This window comes from Symphodus melops (assembly GCF_947650265.1).
Source record: "Symphodus melops genome assembly, chromosome: 10".
NCBI classification, from domain to species: Eukaryota; Metazoa; Chordata; class Actinopteri; order Labriformes; family Labridae; genus Symphodus; species Symphodus melops.
The window spans coordinates 7,082,172-7,104,992 of NC_136700.1; the positions used below are offsets into that span (position 1 = coordinate 7,082,172).

A 22,821-nucleotide genomic window follows, 5' to 3' on the forward strand; every position below is an offset into this window, starting at 1 on the left:
TTGTGTGATTGCGTTTTTAAGTAACTATAATCACACTCTCAATATTAAGACAACTTTTTTAAGCATACGGTATTTTTGATATGACCACATAGTTTGAAGGCTGCGAGGAAAAAAAGACCCAAAAGATTCAGTGAGTTACAAATACACAACAGAGCTGGAGTCATTAGACCATAAACATGCACCTGTTCACCTCCATTGAAAATAAGATTTCTTCTCTCTGGCCTGTGTGAATGCATAAGAATGATTGAGTGACCATTTATATGATTTAGTGCCTTAATCACAGACAGCAAAGCCACTTTAAGCAGCCCAGAGTCATGCAGCAGAGGGCGCTGTGACGCTGTGCAGATGATGTTGAAGCCAACAAAAACACGAGGAAGAAGAAGAAGGAGGTGGCAAACGCCAAACACTGCCAATTATGGTTAAAACACCGGTGTGGTAAGCTAACTGTGCTACTCTCTGGACAGAGGTTTACTGTATGTGTGTGAAGGATAAGCTGTTGTTGCACTTATATCTGTGCAAGATGCGAGCCCAGCTTCTCGCTCCTCACATGAGCTAAGTTATTGAAGGTAGGAAGAGCGAAAGGTGGGCGGGGCGATTGTGTGTCTTAAGTGTTTGTTTACTGTTTTATAAACTGTCAAAAAGTAATGCAACTTCTCTTTATTCCCCTTTACTGTTTTTATGTTTCCTAAAAGGAGCATCAAAAGGATGTCACTAGAGTGCCCCATGTCACTACCACAGCCACCACCTGCTCCTGCTCCTCCTCCTGCTCCTGATCCTCCACCTCCTCCTGCTCCTCCACCTCCTCCTGCTCCTCCACCTCCTCCTGCTCCTGCTCCTCCTCCAGCCTCAGCACCTAAGAAGAAGCTCTATCAGACTATAGCCAGTTGCAGGAGTCCTGTAAAAGGAGATCACACTGAGGCCCGCTTACTTCTCAGTCAGCGAGAGAGCAGGTGAGATCCAAAAAAAAAAAAAAAACCTTTTTTTTGTGTACATCTTTAACGTCTCACACCTTTTTATGGTGAACATTGTTATGGGCATTGCATTCAACAAGAATCTCAGCACATTACTGTGAAGATATTAATCCTCTCAGGCTCCTGAAAGTCATTTATAAAACTGTTCGGTCATGCAGTTCTTGTAACAGCTTCATTTACTCACAGACTTTTTTGTTTAAAACTCTTCTTAGACTGGTGATATTTTCATACACAAAATCTGACACACCTTGTCATGCTTGTTCTACATACATACGCTGATGCCTTTATTTCTTTTTGCAGCAAACACATTTGAGCATGACAACTCCGGTCATTTCATACACCTTCACAACTTTGTGATGGTTAAAATATTTACTATTGTGTTGTAATTCCTATTGAAGTGTTTTTATCTATTTTTTGGTCAGGTGAAAAGATAATTCCTGAAAGAAAAATCTACAACTGTTGTTATGATTAATTTACAAGACAAGAAAGATCCCAGGTGATAGCATATTTTGCTTTGTTTAATCCTTTAAAATATCTTTACATTTGAACAATTTATGTTACCTCAGGCTTAAATAAACTGAACTTTAAAGCTCTATTGTTAGACTGCCAAGGGCCTTCTCTGAAAACATGATGTGGATATTTAGTCCATTCTGTGTGCATACACCCGTAGATGGAAACACCAATAACATGTAAACTCATCCTGCATAAACAATAACAACGGCATCATAAAGTAACGCAGAGTTGAATCAACATCCGTCCGCTTTGGAGCGTACAATAAAAGGATGAAGGCTCTTTGTCTCAGGAGACATCTGGAGGCGTCAGAGGAGAAAAGAACAGTTGCTCTTACTTATTACATTACAGAGGAATCCATTCAGTTTGCGTCATTGTTCATTCATCTACCCTTTTTTCCTATCGTTGACATAAAAATGTCCTGAACTTTTTAAAGAGCTGTTAAACGTGATTATTTGGTCATGTTTGAACATATTGTGTGTCTTTCTGTGCTTCAGTTTTAGGAAGGATCTGCAGTGGATACTTGTGAACACATATGTTCCCTCCCTTATCCAAGATGGTCCACAGTAAGTCTGTAAACTCACTCAGTATAATACCTTTCAAATACAGTATCACCTTGATACAAAAACACAGACACGTAACATGAACCAAACTGTTACCACTACTGTTACATGTACAATGGTGTTATTGTGTTATGAGTCTGACCTGAATGAACTCGTGTTCATGTAATTAAACGTGACACATTTGCCAGGGTGTGACTGTGACTGTGTCATTCATTCACCCTTTAGGTGTGGTCTGGTGGCTTTGTGGATGTCGGCTCAGCGTCCTCAGTCACATCAGAGTGTTGACATGGAAACTGTAGTTCAGACAGCACTGAGCAGAGGATACACGGCTCAGGGGGAAATGTTTTCAGGTATCAATTCAATTCAATTCAATTCAAAAAACTTTATTTGTCCCCGGGAGGCAATTCAGGGCACACAGAGCAGCAAATAACGACAGTGCAACTATACAAAAACATTTAACCTATCAACAAGAATAAAGTGTAAAAGAAGAATGTGTGAGGGTGTTAGTACAGGTTAGAATCCAATCACAGAGTTAGATACGAAGAACAGCAGAGAGGAAAGTGTCAAGATGTTAGCACAAGTTAAAAACACACAAGTCACAGTTAAATACAGAGGACAGCGTCGACGTGAGATGTAGAAAGACATGCATGTATCATATGAAAGCAGACATGTGAACAGGTGTATGTAAACATGCAGTAGACTGTTGAAACAGGTATAAACAGAACTGTAGTGCAGAAAAAGATATAAGTGGACAGTGATCGGACTAAGATGTGACTTGATACATATATGTAATGAACAGACGTAACAGAACAATAGTGCAGTAATAGAGTATACATATAATATATAACTATAAGCTATATGCAGACGTGTAGACTGGAATGGGCCTGCCTATGTTATATGTAGAAAAATATAATAGATAAACATGTTTTCTTTGACATTACAGAATGCTAAATACAAACCTTAATATCACTCTGTGGCGCCAGAAGTGCAAACATTAAACTCCAGATAAAAAGATGCAGGATATAATAAAATGAATTTTCACACTATATTGAGTTTATGGCAGTTTCTTCATGTTCTTGTTACGACTTTTATTTTGCCAGCTGACAACATGGCCCTCCTGGCAGAGGAGGTCTGTGGCTGTAAGGCAGAGCTGCTGTCAGGAGGATTAAACGGTGACAATGCTGCGACCATCATTGCACACCTGTGGGGCAGACAGCCTGTTCTCATCCCGTATCCAACGCACTAACAGACCCGACATGAGGAGCATACACAAGAGAAGTAATGAGTTTTGTGGTTGTTTTTTGATGCTCCATTAAAGAGAAGTTTATGATTAAAGAGATGAATTCCTTGACAGTAACAAACAGATATGATGAAGACTACAACCATGAGCCGTGTCAGCGCAGTGGTCACAGGGCGCACTGGGCGGTCGCTTCAGGTAAGACCACATAACTGACTCACTATAGTGACCTCACAGAACCTGGATCACTTTGTTTTAGAAAGGTTTCTGTTGTGAACAGATCTGACACAGTGGAAATGGACAACACTGATGACTGCATTGGCATAAAGAACCACATCTTAAACATGGTATATGAGGAGCATAATGTAAGAGCATCAAATAATTGCACAAACATGTTTTCGGCAGCATATTGTGCACCTACAGGGAGCTCCAACTGTCTGAAGTTGAGACGGTCTCAAACCAGATGTCTGCTCAGATGTTTTGGCTCTGTCTCTCGTTTTACTTCAGCTTTGAGAAATGTTAATGTTAGTCAAAAATACAGTTTTATATGCTTTTACATCGAATGGCCAACACTTTCTGCATAATTAATACATTTATTCCAGGATGCATTGCCCTTAAATGCAACACAGAAGTTACAGTGAACGTGTTTATTTAATTGTGGTAGAAGCCACATGCTTCAAATGTGTTTACTCCTTTGATTCTAGTTTTGGTGCACATTTAAAGCACAAGAGATTACTTGAGTACCGTTTGGAAATGTAAGAACAAAATAGAAGATTGGGACCCTGGATTCTTTCTTAAAGTCTTATGTCAATATTGTGAAATGGATTTGTAATGGGAACCGACTGTGTTACAGTGTGAATGGGAAGCGGTTTTGCAAAAAGCACAGTTTAGCAGATTGAATGTTTGAGACTGAAAACTAGCCTGACCGGGATCAAGCTACTCAGGAGAGCTAATAACAAATAGGTCACAGATATTAAAACCAGCTAAATGGGACACATTTTGGGAGAACTTTTCTTGCAAAATGAATGTATATGTTTTACTTTAAAAAATCCTTTCATGCCACTCTAACATTGTCTGTTTGTTCCAGGTGTTCTCCTGGGTTTAGATCAGGGGAGTGTGAGTGTAGAGCACACCCAGCCTGATCCCACTCTGCCTTGGCTCCAGCTCACCACTGACAGCAGCTCCTCCTGTCCTGTTGGAGCAGCAGTCAAAGAGGTCCACATCCTGGCTAAGCAGGGTAAAAGCCTGCGCTACCAGCTGTGGAGTTGGGACAGCGTCGCCCAGAGCAACGAGCAGCTGAGGACGATGGACCCTCAGAGGGCTAACGACGGGTCCCAGTACGTTGTTCCTGCTGGTGGAGTGGAAGCTGGGCTGGCTGGAAAGGCGGTCTTACTCCACACGATGACACAGGAGCAGAGGCTGTCATGTGTTGAAGCGTCACCATGAACTCATTTACATATTGAACAGAATATTGTACATCTCAACAGTCGGATGTATCATTGTGAAAGGGCTTTAATATGTCAATGTTCACATCCCGGCAATGACACTGTCAGTGACTTATGTTCTGATGTTGGTTCATTGTGGATCCTGTTATGAGATAAATATTCTTTAGTCTCATTTCAACATTGTATGGCTGTCACTGACGGCGCTGTGGACACAATCGTGCCTATAATACTGCAAAATCAGAAACATTGTGTTTATTGCATATCAAATAAGATAAGATAAGTTACCAGTTTTCTCTTTTATTCAGGGGCTTACATTAATTTCCAGATAAATTATAAAGCCAAACCTATGGTGCAATCATTGCTTTTATTTAAAGCAGTTTTGTTTTTATTATAAATAGTCTTTTGGTCTGAAAAAACATAATAAACTGAATTTGATATTTTTACAGTACATATAGCACCTTCCTTATTTCACTTCATGTCATCTTGATTCACAGCTGACCTGTTCATATTTTGGGATAATAAGAGCAAACATTTAAATACTGAAAATAAAAAAACATGTAGGAGAATTTGAACGTAAAAAAAAGAAAACACTAAAAATGTGTCGTATTTCCAGTTTATTGCATTCAAGACCTGGGAATGAGTCATTACAGCATGTTTTGTGACTTAAAATACACTGCACTTTTTAAAAATACAAAATGTAATGCATCCAGTTTTCTCCTGCTCTCGAGGCAGCATCCAGTTTGAGACCTGATAGTTTACAAATTGAGAGGATTTGTGGGAGGGGGGAATAATTACAATACCTTGTAAACATGTCATTACTCTCTGTCTCTCTCTCCAGGTGTCTTTTCTCTCAGAAATGGAAAGACTGTCTGAATTAGAATTCTAATTTCATGCAATCAGATATCTGAAGCACTCGTGCAGAAAAAGTAGCTCCTCTGAGTGACAACACCTTCACACCCACACAGTGATGCCTCACACTGATGATGTTATCTGGAAGACTTGAGCCTGAAGCACTGACCTAATATCTCAAAATAACAATATTAGTTCTTTGTAAACTCTCCATCGTGCACACATAAATTCAAACCCACAAATCCTCTTAGATGTAACTAAATGGATTTATTTTATCTGATTGTACGTCATCCTTTCAATAATTCTGTAAGACACTAAAACATTCCAGTTGAAGATCATGTGCGAGTTGTTTTGTAATTGAAACCTCACAAAAGCTTTAAGAGACAGATCAGTTCAATCACACAAATCCAGTTTCCTGTCCCTCTTCTTTACAGTTTCATTATTAAGACTCTGCAAATCCAAAGCAACACTGATCAGAGAGAATGAAGTGATAACACCGAAATGTATATATGTTCATCTTCTAAATGACAGCATCTGTAAACCCAGCACTAACTGCTGCTTCCCCTCGTACGAATCACAGAGGCACCGCTCGATTTGTTCAATGGCTTTGAGAAAATCCACAGTGCAACACGTTTTCCAGACAAACACGGCCGGCAAGCTGCTTACAGTGCAGTTACAAAGATGGGGGGGGGGGAATCTCACTGCATTGTCATATCAATCAAAATTTAGGAAAAATCCCACCAGAAAATAAACTTTGGGATTAAATCACTCTCCACTTTGGTGAACTCTTTGGAAGAAAAACAGCAGGAGTCCACTGCTCTGGAATGATCAAACGGCTGTAGGCACAGAAAATAGTACAAACAAAGTAAGGAGGTTAAATCAAGGCGGAAGAAACATTAAATTAAACTATGTACACACCAAGTTAGTCAACACATGGTCTGACCAGTGTTTTAGTGTTACTGAATAGTTAAACATCAATAGTGGTCCATAAGAAAAAAACAAAACACACGTTACTAATTGCTCCTCCTGGGCTGCGAGAACAAGTTTCATATCTCTGCATCAAGTTCAGAGTGTTATGTGCATTTTTCACCAGCAGAGGGGGTTGATGTGGGGGGCAAAGAGGAGCAACTGTTGATCAGGGAAATGTTCAGAGAACTGTATTCTCTCAAATGAAGCCACAAACTGTGACACGACTTTAAATTCCCTCTCTTTCTCCTTCTAGTCCCATAAATTGAGCATGATGCATGATGTTGGCAAATTCCACTCTGCATCAGAAATCCGGCTCCTGTCTCCACTCAAAAACTTGAAAAAGACACTTGGATCATAGCTTAGGTCATGAGCAAAGTTATCATACTGGTGGCAACACCCTAATCCTTCCTCAGTCTTCAGTTCTATTTTTCAAAGTCTGCAGATTTCTTCCCCCATTTGGACATGGATCAATGTTTCAGTGCAGTCTCCTCTGAGTCTCCGTCTCAAGGCGTCTTTGGAAGCATACTGCTCAAGATGTCTATGAGGTGGTCCAGACCCCACAGGTAGCCGTCCTCCCTGTTGCCCTCCATCCAGGGCGTCCTGTGGTCCAGCGTCCGAGGGGCCGGCAGGGGAACGGTCTTCCCGAAGTCGATCATCCACACTCTGGCTTTTCCCGAGGCATCGTGGACGAACAACAAGGAGCTGCCCACAACCTGGGACGGAGAAACCGTTGAGACAGTGACTTTAGTTTTTTTAAATTACAGAAGAGAAGCAAATGACAGAATGATACTCAAAGCAGGTGTGTTTGTGTAGGAAGCTGGAAAACACTTGTCAGTGTGTCTCACCTCATGTGACCTGAAGAAGTGTGACTGCTCGAGGACTGATCGAAGCTCCTCCAAACGCTGCAGGTACAGTTTCTGAAGAAAAGAGAAATATAAAAGAGACGAGGGCCATTAGTAAGTAAGAACACAAACTTAATTTGTAATTCTTCCTTAATGCAGTTGATCCATTTAAAAAACGTCTGTCTGTGAAGTAAATATGGAGTTAATGCCAGAAGCCAGCTAGCTTAGCTTGGCAAAGCTGAGCATACAATTCTACAGTTATTTTAATAACACACTTTAGTCCAAAGGAACACACATCTGAGAGTAAGTACAACACAAGCAAGGTTCTATAGAGGAGGAAACAGCATCAGTAAGTCTGATCCTGCACACGTGCTGACAGGAAGTGCGCAAAAGCAAAGCACAGTTTAAAAAAAAACAACCTCTAAATATATCGACATGATCATCATAAACATCAGCAGCTTCTCATGAGAACGATCATCAACACCATCCTGAATATCATCATCATGTATATCATACAGCCTCTAAACCTCACAAATCAAAACACTAGCTATGATTCATTAAAGCTGCGGTGAGGAACTTTCAGGTTGTGTTGATTACAGCGCCCCCTGTGGTCAAAGCAGGACGATTTATCTCTTTGCAGATATTTTTCTTAACAGACCTAACTACTGTACTACATAACTACCTAGTACTATTTTCAAAAAACAAGCAAAAAAAAAAGCTTCTTTATTAACATACAGCTTTAAAGGATCCTTTGGCGTGGAGAGTGTAAAGGGGGCTGTCTTTGCCTTCTATAAATGTCAGGTATATAAAACACGCAAACAGAAATGACCTCCTCTCAATATTCATTTCACAGTCACTACCAGTTAAAAACTCCTCACAGGTGCCCTTACTCACTGGTCCCTGATCAGACAGACATGATCATGTGGATTTTTATCACCTACTGAAAGAAGCTAAGCTAAGCTAAATCAGTATCTTGCTGTGAGTGGTGTCATTTTAGTCATCCTGCTCTCAGGGGAAAAGCAAACTTTTCAAAACAGAACATAAGCAGTGAACTTACCAGAATCTGAGTGTTGCCGCCGACAAAGTCCTCCAAGGCCTGCATCACCTGCTCCCTCTGCTTTGTTTTCTTAAAGTTGGTGTTACAAGTCCCATCAGATTTCTGTGAGAAACACAACACATCAAACATCGTTTTGCTCTTCCACTATTTGAACCATTGCTAGTTTATTCTAGCAATTATTCTTTCATCCATAACACATTTTTGGAATTAACAATAAATATGGACATGGATAAATTGCACTGCCACAGATGGCTGTTTGTTCCACTGGAAAATGGAGCCATAGCAGCTGATTTAAATGTTCAGTGGGTCATCAGATGTTTCCATTCATGTCTGCGTAACATGCAAATCTGCAGTTATTGCTTCGTCCTGATAACAAGCCCTGGATTTTTATTTTGGCAGAGGAAACATTACAGCTACACGTGCAGCCAATACTGGAATAGAATACCTTTTTCCTTTTCCACTCGAGCACGTGGGCTCTGTCCAGTGAGCAGTTTGATAAATATTTACTCTCAGTGTTTGGCTAAATTCTCTGTATCTCAGGCACGAATTCTCACCTTAATGCCTTCGATGCGGAAGCCCAGGGTGGCTGTGGAGCTGAGGGTCTCTCTCCACTGCATGTATCTGGGTTTGAGGACTCCTTGCTGAGCCTTCTCTTGCTCGGTGGGGGCCCCGGGGTCCACTGCCACCATTTTCTCATACATGTCCTTCCTCAGACGGGGTCGTTCTCTGGCTTTAATCAGCTCCTCTTCCAAGTACGTCCTAGAAACACAACAGTTCTAAGTTTCATTTTACACGTACTTATCATTTAAAGCATGTATTAATGATATATACTGTCATTATTATTATTAAACAAACGTCATTTTAAAAAAACAGTGGGTGTAAACTCTGTATTAAGGTTAATTTTTTATTTCAAGGCTCACTGAAAAACAAAAGATAAGCGCTGATAAAATGGCTACTGCTGTGAATATGACGCCTGAGATGTTTACCATGCACTTTCTTCGTCCTGTACTGGGTCTTACCTGCTGCCCATCTTACAGTCCATTATGGAGGGTGAGTCAAAGTCTGCCAGCAGGTCATCCATCAGGTTGTAGTCCTGCTCATCTCTCTGTACCACACCGTAGTAACCAGGCACGTAGGGCCGCAGGGTGTCCTTCATCAGCTTTTGCAGACACTGCTGCTCGCACTCACAGTATTTCTTCAACAAGCGTCCATACTCCCCAGCTTGGAAGTTACCTAGGAGAAGGTCAAATGGAATAAAGATTAGAGACTGCAGACAAAATCAAACACGTGTCGGATAGGAGGGTGCATGGTTGTGAATTTCGATTGGTTACCTGCATGGCCGGCGAGCTGCACCCATGGGTAGCGCTTCTTGAAGGACACAACAAAGGGGGACCAGTGAACCATGGTCTTCAATTTCTGCCAGGACTTATTCTGGAAAATAAAAAAACGGCAAAGAACGGCATCCTGGTTTTTAGAAGTGCTTCGAGTTTCCACTAATGCTTCAAAGCTGCAACAAGTCAGACGTGCTTTCTATTCTGCCAAACGTCAGCCGGTAGGATCATTATTCCTTGTAGGAAAACACACCCTGTACTGTGCACAGAGCCACACATACACACATACACACACACACACACACACACCTCAGTAGACATTGGACAGATCCGCCCCTTTGGCCAAGGTTAGGTGCACAACCTACGTGACACAAAGCCCATTCATAAAACATTTACCAGAGCCACCACTGTGCTGTCGTCAAACAGAATCTTACTGTCAGTTACTGTGTGTGTGTGTGTGTGTGTGTGTGTACATGTTTGTGTATGTGTGTGTGTGTCGGAGCAGAATGGTTATCTGCATTGGGAAACACCAGGGCGAGGACAGTTTGCAACAGGGGGCTCTTTGACGCAAGCGACCTGAGCCGAACACGACATCGATTGATTAGAACATGAGCGTGTGGGAAATCAAAACAAACGCACAGCTAGTTTAGGGTGGGAGTGTGTGTGTGTGTGTGTGTGTGTGTGTGTGTGTGTGTGTGTGTGTGGGGGGGGAGTCCGTCAGTGCGTGTGCCTGAGCGAGTGCGCGTGTTACATTAGAGTAGATTTCAATGTAGAAAGGAGTACGATAGCAAAAGAAGGACTACTTCTTCTGGCAATGCGCAGTCATTCCGATCATTCCTTCGACGCTTTCATGTACACAGGATTGTTTCACACAAGCACTTGTGAAATGTCAAAACGGTTGTGTGACAGAGGAAGAACAGTGAGTAATAAACGGCAGGGACATAAGCCTGTACAAATAATAAAGCTTATCTTTTTATGACTGCTGTATAGATCGTCTGTGAATGACTGCTGATTGCAGACTGGTCCATCTCTGCCATGTTTACATGTCAGCCTATCATCACTTGCATTCTTTCCACAGCTGCTCTGTTGAAACTCTGTCACAACAAAACAGTCCTAATGAAAGAACACACACACACACACACACACACACACACACTGCAGAAACAGCGAGTGCGTGTTTAACTTGGAAGTCAAACAGTTATTGCAGCGTTTACGGGAGGCTGTTTTGGAACACTCAGAGCTTTTTAAATGTGCAGATTTAAAACAGGAAAGAGCTTGCGCTGTGTAAATACTATTTAAGCCGTTCTATTTGGATTAATGAGACACCAAATAGATTGAATTTTGGATGAAGACCCGAAGGTCGCGGCCACCCAATGCTGGTTCTTCTCTCAGTGTTTAGCCCCTTTCACATCCCCACATGAGACACACTCCGCCTCTCTGGGAGGATTTTTTTTTTTTAAACTCTCTAATCCTGTCACCGACCTGTTGCTAGTCAGCCGAATTCACTGGACGATGTTCCACCAGTAGCTTTCTTTCTTTCTTTCTTTCAGCGTTCCTCACCTTTTTTTTGGGGTCTTTTGTTGACGCTGTCCCAATTTGTTTAGAAAGAATTTTCAGTTTCAACATTTGATATGTTTTCTTTGTGCTATTTCCAATTAGTCTTTTGGGTTTTCATGTTTAACCCCTCACAAAAGTAGTTCCAGATTTCAGCGTCCGGATTTAATGAGAACGAGGAGGGGACATGATAAGGTTTTCCGACTGCCTTCAACAGCTGCTGTTGCTCTGCTGGTTCCTCATGATGAAACTGTGTGCAACAGGTCTGTGTTTCGTCGGACAGCTGGTGAACTTCAGGAGTGTAGACACACAAGAGGTAGAGAGTAATGAGAGTGAGTACGAGTAGACACCTGTGAGCTGAGCCTTCAATCGCATCAACAGATTAACCCCGAGGTCACCTCTGCTCTCTCGGGACAAAGAACAGTGACGAAACGTGGTAACGCCAGTTTGCATTTCAACAACGTTTGCAACATGGAAGCTGCAATATCCAAGATGAGATCACATCCCGTGTTTCGTTTGAACACGTTTCATTAAACACAGGTTAAACGAGACAGCGCTGGCTTCCATTGCGCCTCGCATGAGAATGCCAGAGCCTTAAAGGACACATGTTCCTCCGACGTCAGCGACCAATTTGTCCTGATAAGGGTGAAGACGAACATGTGCCTCTTCTTAGGGTGCGTTCACATCTTAAGTCTGGTTCATTGGTGACGGACAGAGAGGTCAATTGTTCATATTGTCTTTAACAAATGAACCAAGAGGCATAAACATGAACTTTAGTGAAGACCGATAGTTCACTCTTTGTAAGAATATTTGAGTCGTTTTCAGTCATCGGTGCATCTGCACGTTGAAAACAAACGTTGAAGTTTCTGCAGCTCCTTAATGCTTCATGACTCTGCAAACCGACGGCTTGTTATTACGAGTAATGACTAACAGGCAGAGACAAGGTAACAGGAGGCATCTCATAAACAGATGAGTGGAAGGTAATTGCTGGCCATCTCGCCGTCACCCACTTTTTAATGCACTCGATGAACTGACAAAGTACACAGGGCAAAACACAAGCACAGCACTTTTAACACTTTTTGACCTATTAATAAGGAAAACCACTGATGCACACATGATCCCAAATAAAAAAGAGGTCACAAAGCGGGGAGGATGAATCACGTTTGACCAAACTCAGAAGCTTCAGTGGAAAAGCTACGAGTTCAGTTCAACTTTTTAGGGTTGTTGTTTTTTTTAAACCTTGATTTCTTAACTCTTTAGCCTGCACATATATCGTATAGTGAACATCCTATTTAAGCATGCATCCTACTAGTTGCTGTTGTTAAGACAGGGAAGTTGCAGAGAAAAATATTTGACCACCAAGAGAAACGTCCTCCATAACCTTTAACCACCAACCAACTACTCAGTGTAGTAAACCTGCAGCCGGTCCAACGTGCGGCTGTAATATTTGATTGTGATTCTCTTATGTACAGTTCACAACACAAAGGTCGTAATAAAACAAGTGGTTCAATTCTTACTGGATGGATGGATTGATACTTTATTGATCCCGAGGGAAATTCAGATACTAAATACACACGTGCTGCAGAGTTTGAACACAAATGTTTAGGTTGTTTTTTTTGTAGTTCTTAAAAGTCCCAGAATCAAACTTGACCAATAAGAAGCAGAATTAATCTCCAAAATACACAAACATGTGTCAGCCTTTTTGCATTCAGGGTTCATGTTTAGCATGTTTCCTTTGATGATATGGAAATGTTCTGCATTGCTCTGCATGCCTTGCCATCCACTTAGACTTTCTTTACTGTCATTCAAATTTGAACTTTACAGAGCAGATAACGAAATTCAGTTGTACTTTTATTACATACATCACATATTTATGACACAACAAAGGTTGTGCATGTCATGTGATCATGTTTCCTGCCTGTGAGACAGATGTACTGTAAACAGAGAAAAACCTTCAACGGTGCAATCCAAAGAAAAACTGTCTTTAGTCAAAACACAAATCACTCAGCGGCTCGACCACGCTGACCTTGCTTTCTTCTCATTCTGCTATTATTAGCTTCATTTGTCCTCATCAGTGTTGACTGACAGACCGGGTGGGGGGGGGGGGGACCTCCAGCCTCTCTGCTTTCAACGTTCAGGCTCTCTGTGTGATTGCTTCGAGCTGACAACTCAACAGGTTTCCTCCGTGGGGTCCAAGTGTATCAGACTAAAATAACCAGCTAATGTTTTCTGTGGACACTAAAGGATGATGAACGCGGCGAATCTCTAAATATAATGCGAGACAACTGAACTGCTGTTTTCATTTTCAAAGTGAGCGAACAGAACCGTCTCTGCTGTCTTCATCCCACACACGGGAGCTTTTTAAAACACTTAGGACGCATATAACCTCTCACAGTCGAACCTCAGCCAACTCTGCGCTCTCTTTTATATAACTCACAAATGCGTCAGGCCCAGATTATTTTATCCTTCTTTGTTTTATAAGCGCTCTCTTTTTCTCTCCAGCTCCAATGCAGACGACTGTGCCGTCAGCCTCCCTATAAACAGAAATGTTTTTATTTCATCGTCCCGCCTCTCTTTAAAATGAAAATGAAAATATCACCACTTTTCATCGCAAAGTCAAGAGTCATTCTCTTGGACTTTTTTTCGACGCTTGTCCCCTCTTCTTGAATTTGAGGAATGCTGAGTATGTCTCTAGTGCTTGCAATGATGCGTCAATGTAAAATAGCCTCTGACATCACTGTGAAAAGAATTCATCCAGTGATGTACGACCAACCATTACAAGAACGAGAACAGCATTCAATTGGAGTTGCTTTACGAATGCCTGAGTGAGCAACCTGACAGCTTCACAGAAACAGAGTGGAAACAATGTCCTTTGTACTGAGTTAGCTTCTCTTAAAAGGAACACGGCGCTGAGGTGTTAATGAGCCAAACAAAACGTGTGAAACGTTAGACTGACGCAAATAGGGCAAAACACGTCTTCTGTTTGTTACACTATTCATGAAGTTATATGTAAGGTCAAGCCTTCAGAGTGTAGTCCACTGTACTGCAGGGATTCAGGCTTATTTAGGGAGACGATGATTATCTAATGGGCTCTTTTTGAATCTGCTCCCTGGTCTGATAAACACAGATGTTAAAACAATAAGAAACTCAGTTGCCAATGAAGGTATATTTTGCTAGTAAAAAAATAAATAAAACATAAAAGCGGCGCTTCAATACGTCTGAGGTGTTTATTTAACTGTTCATGCACACGTTAGAAACTGTCAGGTAAAACGAAAGCAAAAAAAAAAATCAAGTGTGTGACTTTATTAACTATGAGGGCCTGAAGCATGATGATCCTGTTGGGTTGGCTTACTCACTACTTAACCCAGATAGAGATCAACACACAGGACGAGCTGCATACTGTGCACCCAACAAGCGTCACACACTGTAACATCAACATGACACAGCCAAATCAATCACATGACATTTGAATAAGCAAACCTGCCACCTGTTTGCTTTAATCTATCCTTTACCCCCGAGCGTGATCTGAATGGGCTTTATTGGCCAGGTACGTTTAACACACAACACATTTAACTTCAGTATACTGTCCTTTCTTTGTACAACTGTAAATAATAACAATTAGCTATTAAAGATGTTGGAAAATAACTCGCAGGGCCACTGGGGACTGAATTTTAATCTGCAGTGGATACATTTGCCACTTTAATTCTCCTACCTGGCAAACAGAGCAGTAGTGGAGGAGGAGGCAGGCACAGACACACGCACACACGGCTCCGGAGACGAATCGGGATCGCAGCCAGCACAAAGTACTCCGCACCATCAGCAGCACAGGGTCTCCACAGGCAAGCACCACCAGGGACGCGTGCCTCCCTGTTGTCCTGAGATCCCTCACGATCATCTATAGGACTCTCTCTGACTGAGCTGCCAGTTAGCTTCTAGCTAATGTCAACGCTCCAGTCGGTCAAACGGAGGCTTGGGTTGCTTGGTAAATAATCCTCCTGCTACTTATTTCTCACAATGATCCCCCTTCTGCTTCTCGACAACACAATTCAACATTTCTCCTGTTTCAACATCCTGTTACTACTCCCCCTGACTCGATAAGCTTTCTCAAGACTTAATTCTTCTTCGCTGTCACAAAGCTGACCTAAAACTCTAATTTTTAAATTTTTTTCCCCATCAGCCTGTTTGAACACGAGCCCCCTTTCCGTTAAATTCCTCCTCTAAGTCGTTCCATGTCTCTGCCTGAAGGTTCAAACATCCATAAACAATGATCCGTCTCGCTCTCTCTCTGGTTTCTTCTTCTCCTCTGTCCTTTTCATCCCCTAATCCCTGCAGGGCAGATCCTGAGCCCCACGCCGAGCCAATCTCCTGCCACATTCATGACTGACTGACAGTGTGTGTGTGTGTGTGGGGAGGGGGGGGGGGGGAGGAGGAGAGAGGTGTGACAGCAGAGCTTCCCAGTGCTCTCCTTTTGTCCTCATGACAAATTCCTCTGTTCCATGTAACCTACATAGGTGTGTGTGTGTGTGTGTGTGTGTGTGTGTGTGAGTGTGCATGTGTGTGTGAAGACAGAGCAGAACCTGTCAGACGACTCCAGCAGCAGTGACTCGATGTGCACTGCAGGGTGCTTTCAGGTACTGTCAGAGCTCCTTTCTCAAATATAAAACCACATCCCTTTCCCCTGACACGAGACTTTCAAACAGCTCCGCTGTGGTGGGCCGAACACACCTTTAAAATATCTCTCAAGAATCCTCTTCACTGAAGAGCCTTGCTGAACTAAAAGAGGGACAGAACTGAATGTCTTCTTTTTTCAATTTGTTTCCATCATATGTGGATTTTTTTAACCATCAAATGAACGTCTTAAGTGTTGAGACAAGGGTGAAGCAAACCGCAACTATTCATGGAGTTAGTTTGATATGTTTATGTTAATTTCACGTCTTTGATTCGGGGTTGCTAGTAATGGATTATTATTTAGACAAAGCATTACCGCTTCAACAAAGATAGTACATGAGTGCTGAGAAAATAGCATTCAGAGTTGATTTCTACAGTCATACTGTCGTGGACATTATGACATGCATTTGAAATGTTGATTCAGACAGAAAAAAAACCCATCTTTGTCTGTTCCTCTGCAGCATGGATTTTGTGTACAAGTGCTGTGGGAGGGTTGTGTGGGACTTTGAATTTATGGTTGCCGCAGAAAACAAGACTGCAACAGTGTCGTGCGTTAATAAACAGGCCGAGATGAGGAGAAGCGTCACATTAAGAGTTTGTGTTCAAAGTTTCTGTGAACGTCTGTGTCCACCTCCACTCGTGTTTTCCTCTCGTACATCTGTTCCACTGTTTGTCTCAGGAGGTTTCAGGGAAAAGTGACTGAGCGTGGCGCTCGGCTGAATGTGGGGAGAGAAAGAGTGTCTCATAATGGAGGAGTGTTCTGAAAGGGGAGATGTAATATACGAGCACATGTCGGCTTTTTGACTCCAACGTTCAAACATCCGTGACAGAGGAGATACTGTCTGTGTCACAAGAGCAAGGAGTATTAAAAAAAACAAAAAAAAACAGGCACCATATAAGGCAAAGACGTCGCTTAGCAACCAGCTCTGCCTTCAGCCCAATTTTCCATGACACACACTGAACTCTGAAAGCAAGACGCCATCGCTGCATGCGCGTGTGTCTCTGAGTGTGCAAGTTTGAGCAAGTATCTGCTCACGTCATCCAGTGTGCTAATCTCAACTGGTTTGGCTGGGAGCAGACACCGTGGCCACAGCTTTTTTTTTTTAAAAGGCAGTAACAATAAACACACACCCTACAGTAAAAGAAGAGAGCTTCAACTCACATCTAAAAGGGAGGACAACACAGGCCCATCAAAGCTCAGCTCTTATCAGTAAAGCACAGGACAGCGTCCTCCTGTCGGTTACAACAGCTCAAGTGCAACTCTTCATGTTGCTCATTTCCTGGCTCTCTAGTGTAATAGCCTGGAAATCCCTCCGTCCACGGTCCATGCTGGTCATCATTACTTTAACTGGAAGCCAGTTTGTTAATGCACCTTGTGGAGAAACGTGATGGAGTAGACTCTCGTGACTTTACTCAAAATGAAAGACTGGCTAAAAGACAGACATCGTAAATGCTTTGATGTGAAACTAATGATTCTTTCTCTTTGCTCAGTTGTGAAACAAACTCTGGATACAGAAGCCCCCTCTGACATATCAAACGGAAAAAAAGAAGCAATCATGAGGACACATAAAAACAAATAATCAACAGCTGGTTGCTTGTGTCTCAAACTTCTTTGCAATGTATTTGTAGACGTTCACTTTTTGATTTTAGAAACATCATCGGCAGATTAACTTAATAACAATGAGGCCAAAATCATGGAAATAAAACAACTTTCCAACTGGTTGAGTAGAGAAGCTGACTTTATGTGAAGATGTGTGTTTTTACTTAGGTTAAAATGACATTATTACTGTAAATAGTGAGGCTACTGTGGTCAAAACTCCTACCATTAAAACAGACTGGGGCTTAATCATCCTATTTCCTCTGTGTCATGTCATCTTCTGGAAAAAAGGGATTTAAATAGACAACAGGGGTGGACCGTCCCCTGTGCAAAATGGCTCGCTCTCTAGACAGTGAAAAAATATATATGCGTATGACTTGAGTTAGGTTTCCATTTTAGACAGGGCGATGTGAATGAAAACCTGCCCGTTGAACATCTTCTGATACACATCTTTGTTTATCTGGTCTGAATCTGGACATTCATCTGAGAAGACAAGTTGAAGAGTATCTCCAATGAGACGCGTCCTGTTACTAAAGTATCATTTTGAGCATTTCTATTCAACAGCAGTCCAAAAGACTCCTGACTCAGGAGGGGAGACATAAAACAACTTCCTGTTTTGGGAACTTTAAGCTGCATTGCATGTTTGGAGGGTGGGAAAACCTAGAGCCTGCGAGAAAGTAAACATCATCTGCAAGGTTTAATGAACTGATGAGGGTTAGCAGCAATAGAATGACTAATGATATAAAAATGCTTTCAGCCAGCGTATGCATGGTATCAGCTGAGATCATCAAATCCACATGACCCTGAGACATGGGAGTAGGGGGGGGGGGGACAAAGACAAAGACAGTGTCTTTCTTAATTTAAATTTGTTTGGATTTGACTCCAGCTGTTCAGTCATTCAGACACATGTACGAAATTTGATTTTTCTCATTCTTGCAACTTTAAGCTATTAAAAAAAGGAAAGTAGTCTTAGTACACTAGCTTTAACACAACTAGTGTGTGTTGTCATGCTCCTTTCAGACATCTGGTGAGGAAGTGTCCTGTGTGAATTGTGTATCATCTGTCTTTATAAATATCAAATCTATCCCAACGACTTCATCAAAGCTTTCCTCCTGTAGTTTGGCAGCATGGTTTGTTAAGCTGATGTGGCTTTTAAACACATGGGCTGCTATGATAGAGGCCTTTTGCCAATTGGGAAACATTTGTTGTATTTGGTAACCAAAGCAGTCAGACCAGTTAATGGTTTTTTCCCCTTACATATAACAGTCCATAATCAACATGTCAAAGACACTCACCCCTGTCCCATCGTCCGGGCTGCACAGAGACCGGGCTGGAGACAGACTGGACTCGATGTCGCTCCCGGTGTAGTCGTCCTCAGACTCCTCAAAGGACGAGGCTGAGGACAGGCCGATGGAGGACGAGTTGGACAGCTTCCGGAGAGGTCGCATCAGCGCGGGGGACCCGCCGCAGCCGCTGTCCGAGCAGGGAGATTCGTCCTCGGGCTGAAGCTCCAGGCACAGGCCGGTGCTGAGGTCTGTCCGGACGCTCAGCAAGGCCGGTGTGTCCTGAGAGCGAGACGGACTGGGGTCTCTGGTTATGATGAGTTTTGGTATTGTTCCGGGGAAACTTTGGCCGCCTTCTTGGGGTCCTCGGTGGGGTTGCTCGGCGTCATTTCGGCTCTCGTTATCAACTGGGCAGCAGGTTATTTGGTCTTGTGGAGGACAATCTGTACCACCGTCGGTTCTAGTTACTTTACCCTCCGCGTGTTTGGCTGATAACAACAGTCCACTATTCAGGTGTTGATCCGCGGGGGAGCTAGTCCGGGTGTCCGGATCAGAGGACGACAACGGGTCTGACCTCATGCTGGTCCCTGTCAATTCCCCGACTTCACACACAGCACGCCCCTGGTTGTTTCCCACCGGTGTCTGGTCTTCCATGGCCCTCGTCGGGGGGTACGAGGCATCGTTCTCCTGCCTGAGGTTAGGCTCCTTCCGGCCGGCACCGCTGGCTTCACCGCTCCGCGTCTCCAAACCGGACGCATCGGGCGAGCCAGCCAGAGCCTCTCGGTTCACGGCGTGTTGGACACCATCCGTGTTGTCATCACCTAGGCCGGATCGGGTCTCAAAAAAACCCGGAGGTGCTCGGGGTTCCCCAACCACCGATGTTACCTCGTCCCTCGGCAACTTTCCTACTCTGTGCTCGCAGCGCGTTTCTGGATCTCCGGCTCCGTTTCCGCAACTAAAATCCGCTTCTGTCTGACTGGAGTCTCGCTTTCTCCTTCCCAAACACGACAGCACTTTATTTTTCATTGGATTCCTGTTAAGCTGGTCGCTTTGTCGCTTTTCCCCGCGCCTAAATGTACCAATACGGACTCGCAGAGCTGTCTCGCCTGCTTTCCATGTCGCTCTGCCCGGGGCGGCGGAGGAATGCGATAGAGCTGAGCGAGATTGGCCCATCCCGCATGCCGTAGTAGTAACACAGAGGCAGACACACCCTCAATAGTTGATTTTGAAAAGACTGACGATCACGTCGACTTGAATAATGTGTCAGTCTCACAATCCATCATTCAGCACAGGAGTAAATGAAACCAACAATTCTCCCCCGTTGGTGTTTTCTTATCTGTGGAGAAAAAAGACCAAAGAACCAATAATTAAAAAAAAAAAATACTCACAAGCTGGCTCTAAAAAAAGGTTTATCAAGCTGACAATGTTTTTAATTACAGCACACAAAAACAGTCCTAGTCAACCGAATAATCTCAATGTTTTGCAAAAGAAACATGGCAACTAAAAATGTGATACCTTCCTGAGGTAAGCTGCAGGCCTTATTACACAGAAACTGACAAAGACATGTATAAATCTGGGAGGAAATATTGATATGAAAGGGAAAGTATGACAAATGGACTGATTAACTAGGCCTATAGGAAAAAAACTACAGAGAAATTCAAGGTTTGAAACTCAGTTTCTTCAGTTAATTAATATAATAAGATACTGCCCTCCTGTGTCCAGACACCATACTGCAGTCTGTTTGTCCAAGAAACCAATATGAAATGTGGAGGGTCATTTTTTTTCATTCAATATGCAATCAAAAAGACTAAACATATGGCCTCTAAATGTTATGTAAATGATGTGTCAAGGAAAAACTACTTTGTCAAATTTGATGCAAAGCAATTTTCTGAATTGGTGAAACTGCAATTTATACAAAAACGTTTTCAGTATCTATTGATCTCTCACATAAACATGATTTTTTTTTCTGCTTTTGTCTTTGTTTGCGCAAGGTGATGACACCAGAGGTGATGTCAAGTGGCTTGCTTCATCTGAACTACGTTTCAAGAAGTACTGAGCCATAAGAACAACGCAACTATGCTCACACTTGACAAGCTCAAACCAGGATATTTATATCATTTTAACCTTTATTATAAACTTGTTGAGTGTGTTTTTGTGGACTGAACAATGAGTAATTGATGGATAATTTTAGCGATAAATGTAGATAAATACTATTATCTTCAATTGTTCATCTGGGTGGATTGTTGTCTAGTATATAGGTCAAATTAAAAACAATGTTTAAATCATTCCCCTTTGCATACAATCGTCACAGATTCTGTTTGCACATCATGATTATTGCAACACAGTAAAACCCAAACTGTGAAAGGGCGGCCTCACTTCCATTAAAGAGGATACATTTAGGATACAGTAAGAAATCTTGCAAACATTCCCCGCCTTTTAAATGACTCAGAATATGCAGCTGAGTGTTATTCACTGTGACAGTAGTCACTGTGCTGTCAGAGAGGAATGCTTGCAGAAAGGAAATGAGACAGGAAGAATCACAATGGAAAAAACAGCCCCCCCACACACACCCCCCCCCCCGCACACACCCACAACCCTCTTCAAATTCCAGTACATTTTGGATTGAACCAAAATCATAAATAATCATTAATGACTCACACTGAGGTGAATGACAGAGTACATGTTCTTTTAAACACAAGTGAACACAGTTAAGTGTTTTTATGCTCTGTAAGAAATGGCTCAGACACTGTACGACTTGTTAATTCTATACATCCTGCATCTTTGAAGAGACACGTTATGTAAAATGGAAAGCAATTAAATTAAATACTTGAATAACATGAAAACACACCTTTTAAGAAAAGTGTGCACTAAAGGTGGGCGTTAATCACCTGATTTAAGACTTTGAAGACATGATTAGTTCTTTCAGCTGTCTGAATTTTAACTTTAAATTTAAATTGATTTTTAATGGGTTACTTTAATTAGAATTCTGGTTTGCAAAAACCGAATTACATCACTTCCTGAAAGATAAACCTTATAAATCCGAAGTTTCTGTTGGCTTTTACTGAGGAGAGAAGTGGTAAAAAATAAAATGTGGTCTATAGCTAAAAACCATTAAACATAAAACAAGTGAAAACTTGAAACACAAACGTACCTGAATATTCAAAGTGGCTCCTCTGGTGTCTCTCTGTGAAACAGCTGTTAACAAAGTGGAGGTTTAAACTTGACAGCAGGGTTAGGGGATGTGCCCACGACTTATCAGTTTAACAGCTGTGTTCAGAGCTGCTGTGTGGTGTGCTGTCAGCATGTGGTTAAAGAGAAAGAGGAAGCGCATGTTAAAAGAGAGGCAGGACTATGTGGATCCTCCTCCTCCTCCTCCGGTACCTCAAGTGACACCACAGCTGAACTCAGCTCATTGCTGTTTTAAATCCCCTTTAAACTAAATGAAAGACACAAAACAAACATTTATTTATTTAGCAGAGGTGACAATTCAACTTACACAGTTAAAATGTGTATATTTCGTCGTCTTATTATTATTATTTTTATTATTATTTTTTAATTATCATTATAGCACAGCATGTGAGGGGATCTCACCGTGCTGCCTTCAAGTGTTCCACACACAGAAGTTGGATAATGTGATTTGTATATGATATGTTTGTCGATTTGGGCCACTTATTTATTAATTTTTTTCAAATTTTATTTATTTATTTGTTAAGGGACAGTGCATATTAATGAACAGTTGTAACAATTACAGTAAATTGTAAAGATGACAGATTATAGCAGAAGTGCTTGTTTCCATCACAGACAGTTTCCATCCGTTGTCCTGAGGCAGGTAACAGAGACAGACACATTACAAGGTTAAAAGTGATCAAAGACTTGGTGTTCTTTTATCCACTTTTATGTGGTTATATCTTGTGATTTAATGTGGTTAACTTTATCTTCAACTTC

General features: G+C 42.0%; 2 protein-coding genes across 4 annotated transcripts; one reads left to right on the forward strand and one right to left on the reverse strand.

Moving 5' to 3' along the window:
* The first annotated feature begins 2 nt into the window (after positions 1-2).
* Positions 3-6,579, forward strand: LOC306830240 (actin maturation protease-like). 3 transcript variants are annotated; one of them, XM_079353606.1, is made up of 8 exons: positions 3-130; positions 346-435; positions 693-950; positions 1,979-2,047; positions 2,270-2,394; positions 3,145-3,274; positions 3,409-3,479; positions 4,369-6,579. In XM_079353606.1, the coding sequence occupies exons 2-8, from the start codon at positions 416-418 to the stop codon at positions 4,725-4,727; spliced, it is 1,032 nt and encodes a 343-aa protein (XP_079209732.1). In that variant the 5' UTR covers positions 3-130; positions 346-415; the 3' UTR covers positions 4,728-6,579. The 3 variants fall into 3 exon arrangements, with proteins under 3 accessions (XP_079209732.1, XP_079209733.1, XP_079209731.1); XM_079353607.1 differs by having other exon boundaries at positions 5-130; positions 346-566; XM_079353605.1 differs by lacking the exon at positions 3-130 and having other exon boundaries at positions 323-435.
* itpkcb (inositol-trisphosphate 3-kinase Cb) lies at positions 5,326-22,256 on the reverse strand. Its single transcript, XM_079353588.1, has 8 exons — positions 22,028-22,256; positions 18,889-20,212; positions 9,775-9,874; positions 9,463-9,676; positions 8,998-9,202; positions 8,444-8,545; positions 7,390-7,461; positions 5,326-7,257 (listed from the first exon to the last, which is right to left on the reverse strand). Exons 2-8 carry the CDS (start codon positions 20,047-20,049, stop codon positions 7,048-7,050), a joined length of 2,064 nt encoding a protein of 687 aa, XP_079209714.1. The 5' UTR covers positions 20,050-20,212; positions 22,028-22,256; the 3' UTR covers positions 5,326-7,047.
* Positions 22,257-22,821: the final 565 nt, after the last annotated feature.

What these genes read in the sequence shown, in the direction of transcription:
- itpkcb (XM_079353588.1), bottom strand. Translation starts at nt 20,049, where the DNA reads ATGGGCCAATCTCGCTCAGCTCTATCGCATTCCTCCGCCGCCCCGGGC. An exon ending in GCAGCTCGCCGGCCATGCAG is followed by an intron (nt 9,677 to 9,774) that starts GTAACCAATCGA and finishes ACCTTCTCCTAG; the next exon opens with GTAACTTCCAAGCTGGGGAG. An exon ending in TCCGCATCGAAGGCATTAAG is followed by an intron (nt 8,546 to 8,997) that starts GTGAGAATTCGT and finishes TGTTTCTCACAG; the next exon opens with AAATCTGATGGGACTTGTAA.
- LOC306830240 (XM_079353606.1), top strand. Translation starts at nt 416, where the DNA reads ATGGTTAAAACACCGGTGTG. An exon ending in TCAGGGGGAAATGTTTTCAG is followed by an intron (nt 2,395 to 3,144) that starts GTATCAATTCAA and finishes TTATTTTGCCAG; the next exon opens with CTGACAACATGGCCCTCCTG. An exon ending in GCACTGGGCGGTCGCTTCAG is followed by an intron (nt 3,480 to 4,368) that starts GTAAGACCACAT and finishes TGTTTGTTCCAG; the next exon opens with GTGTTCTCCTGGGTTTAGAT.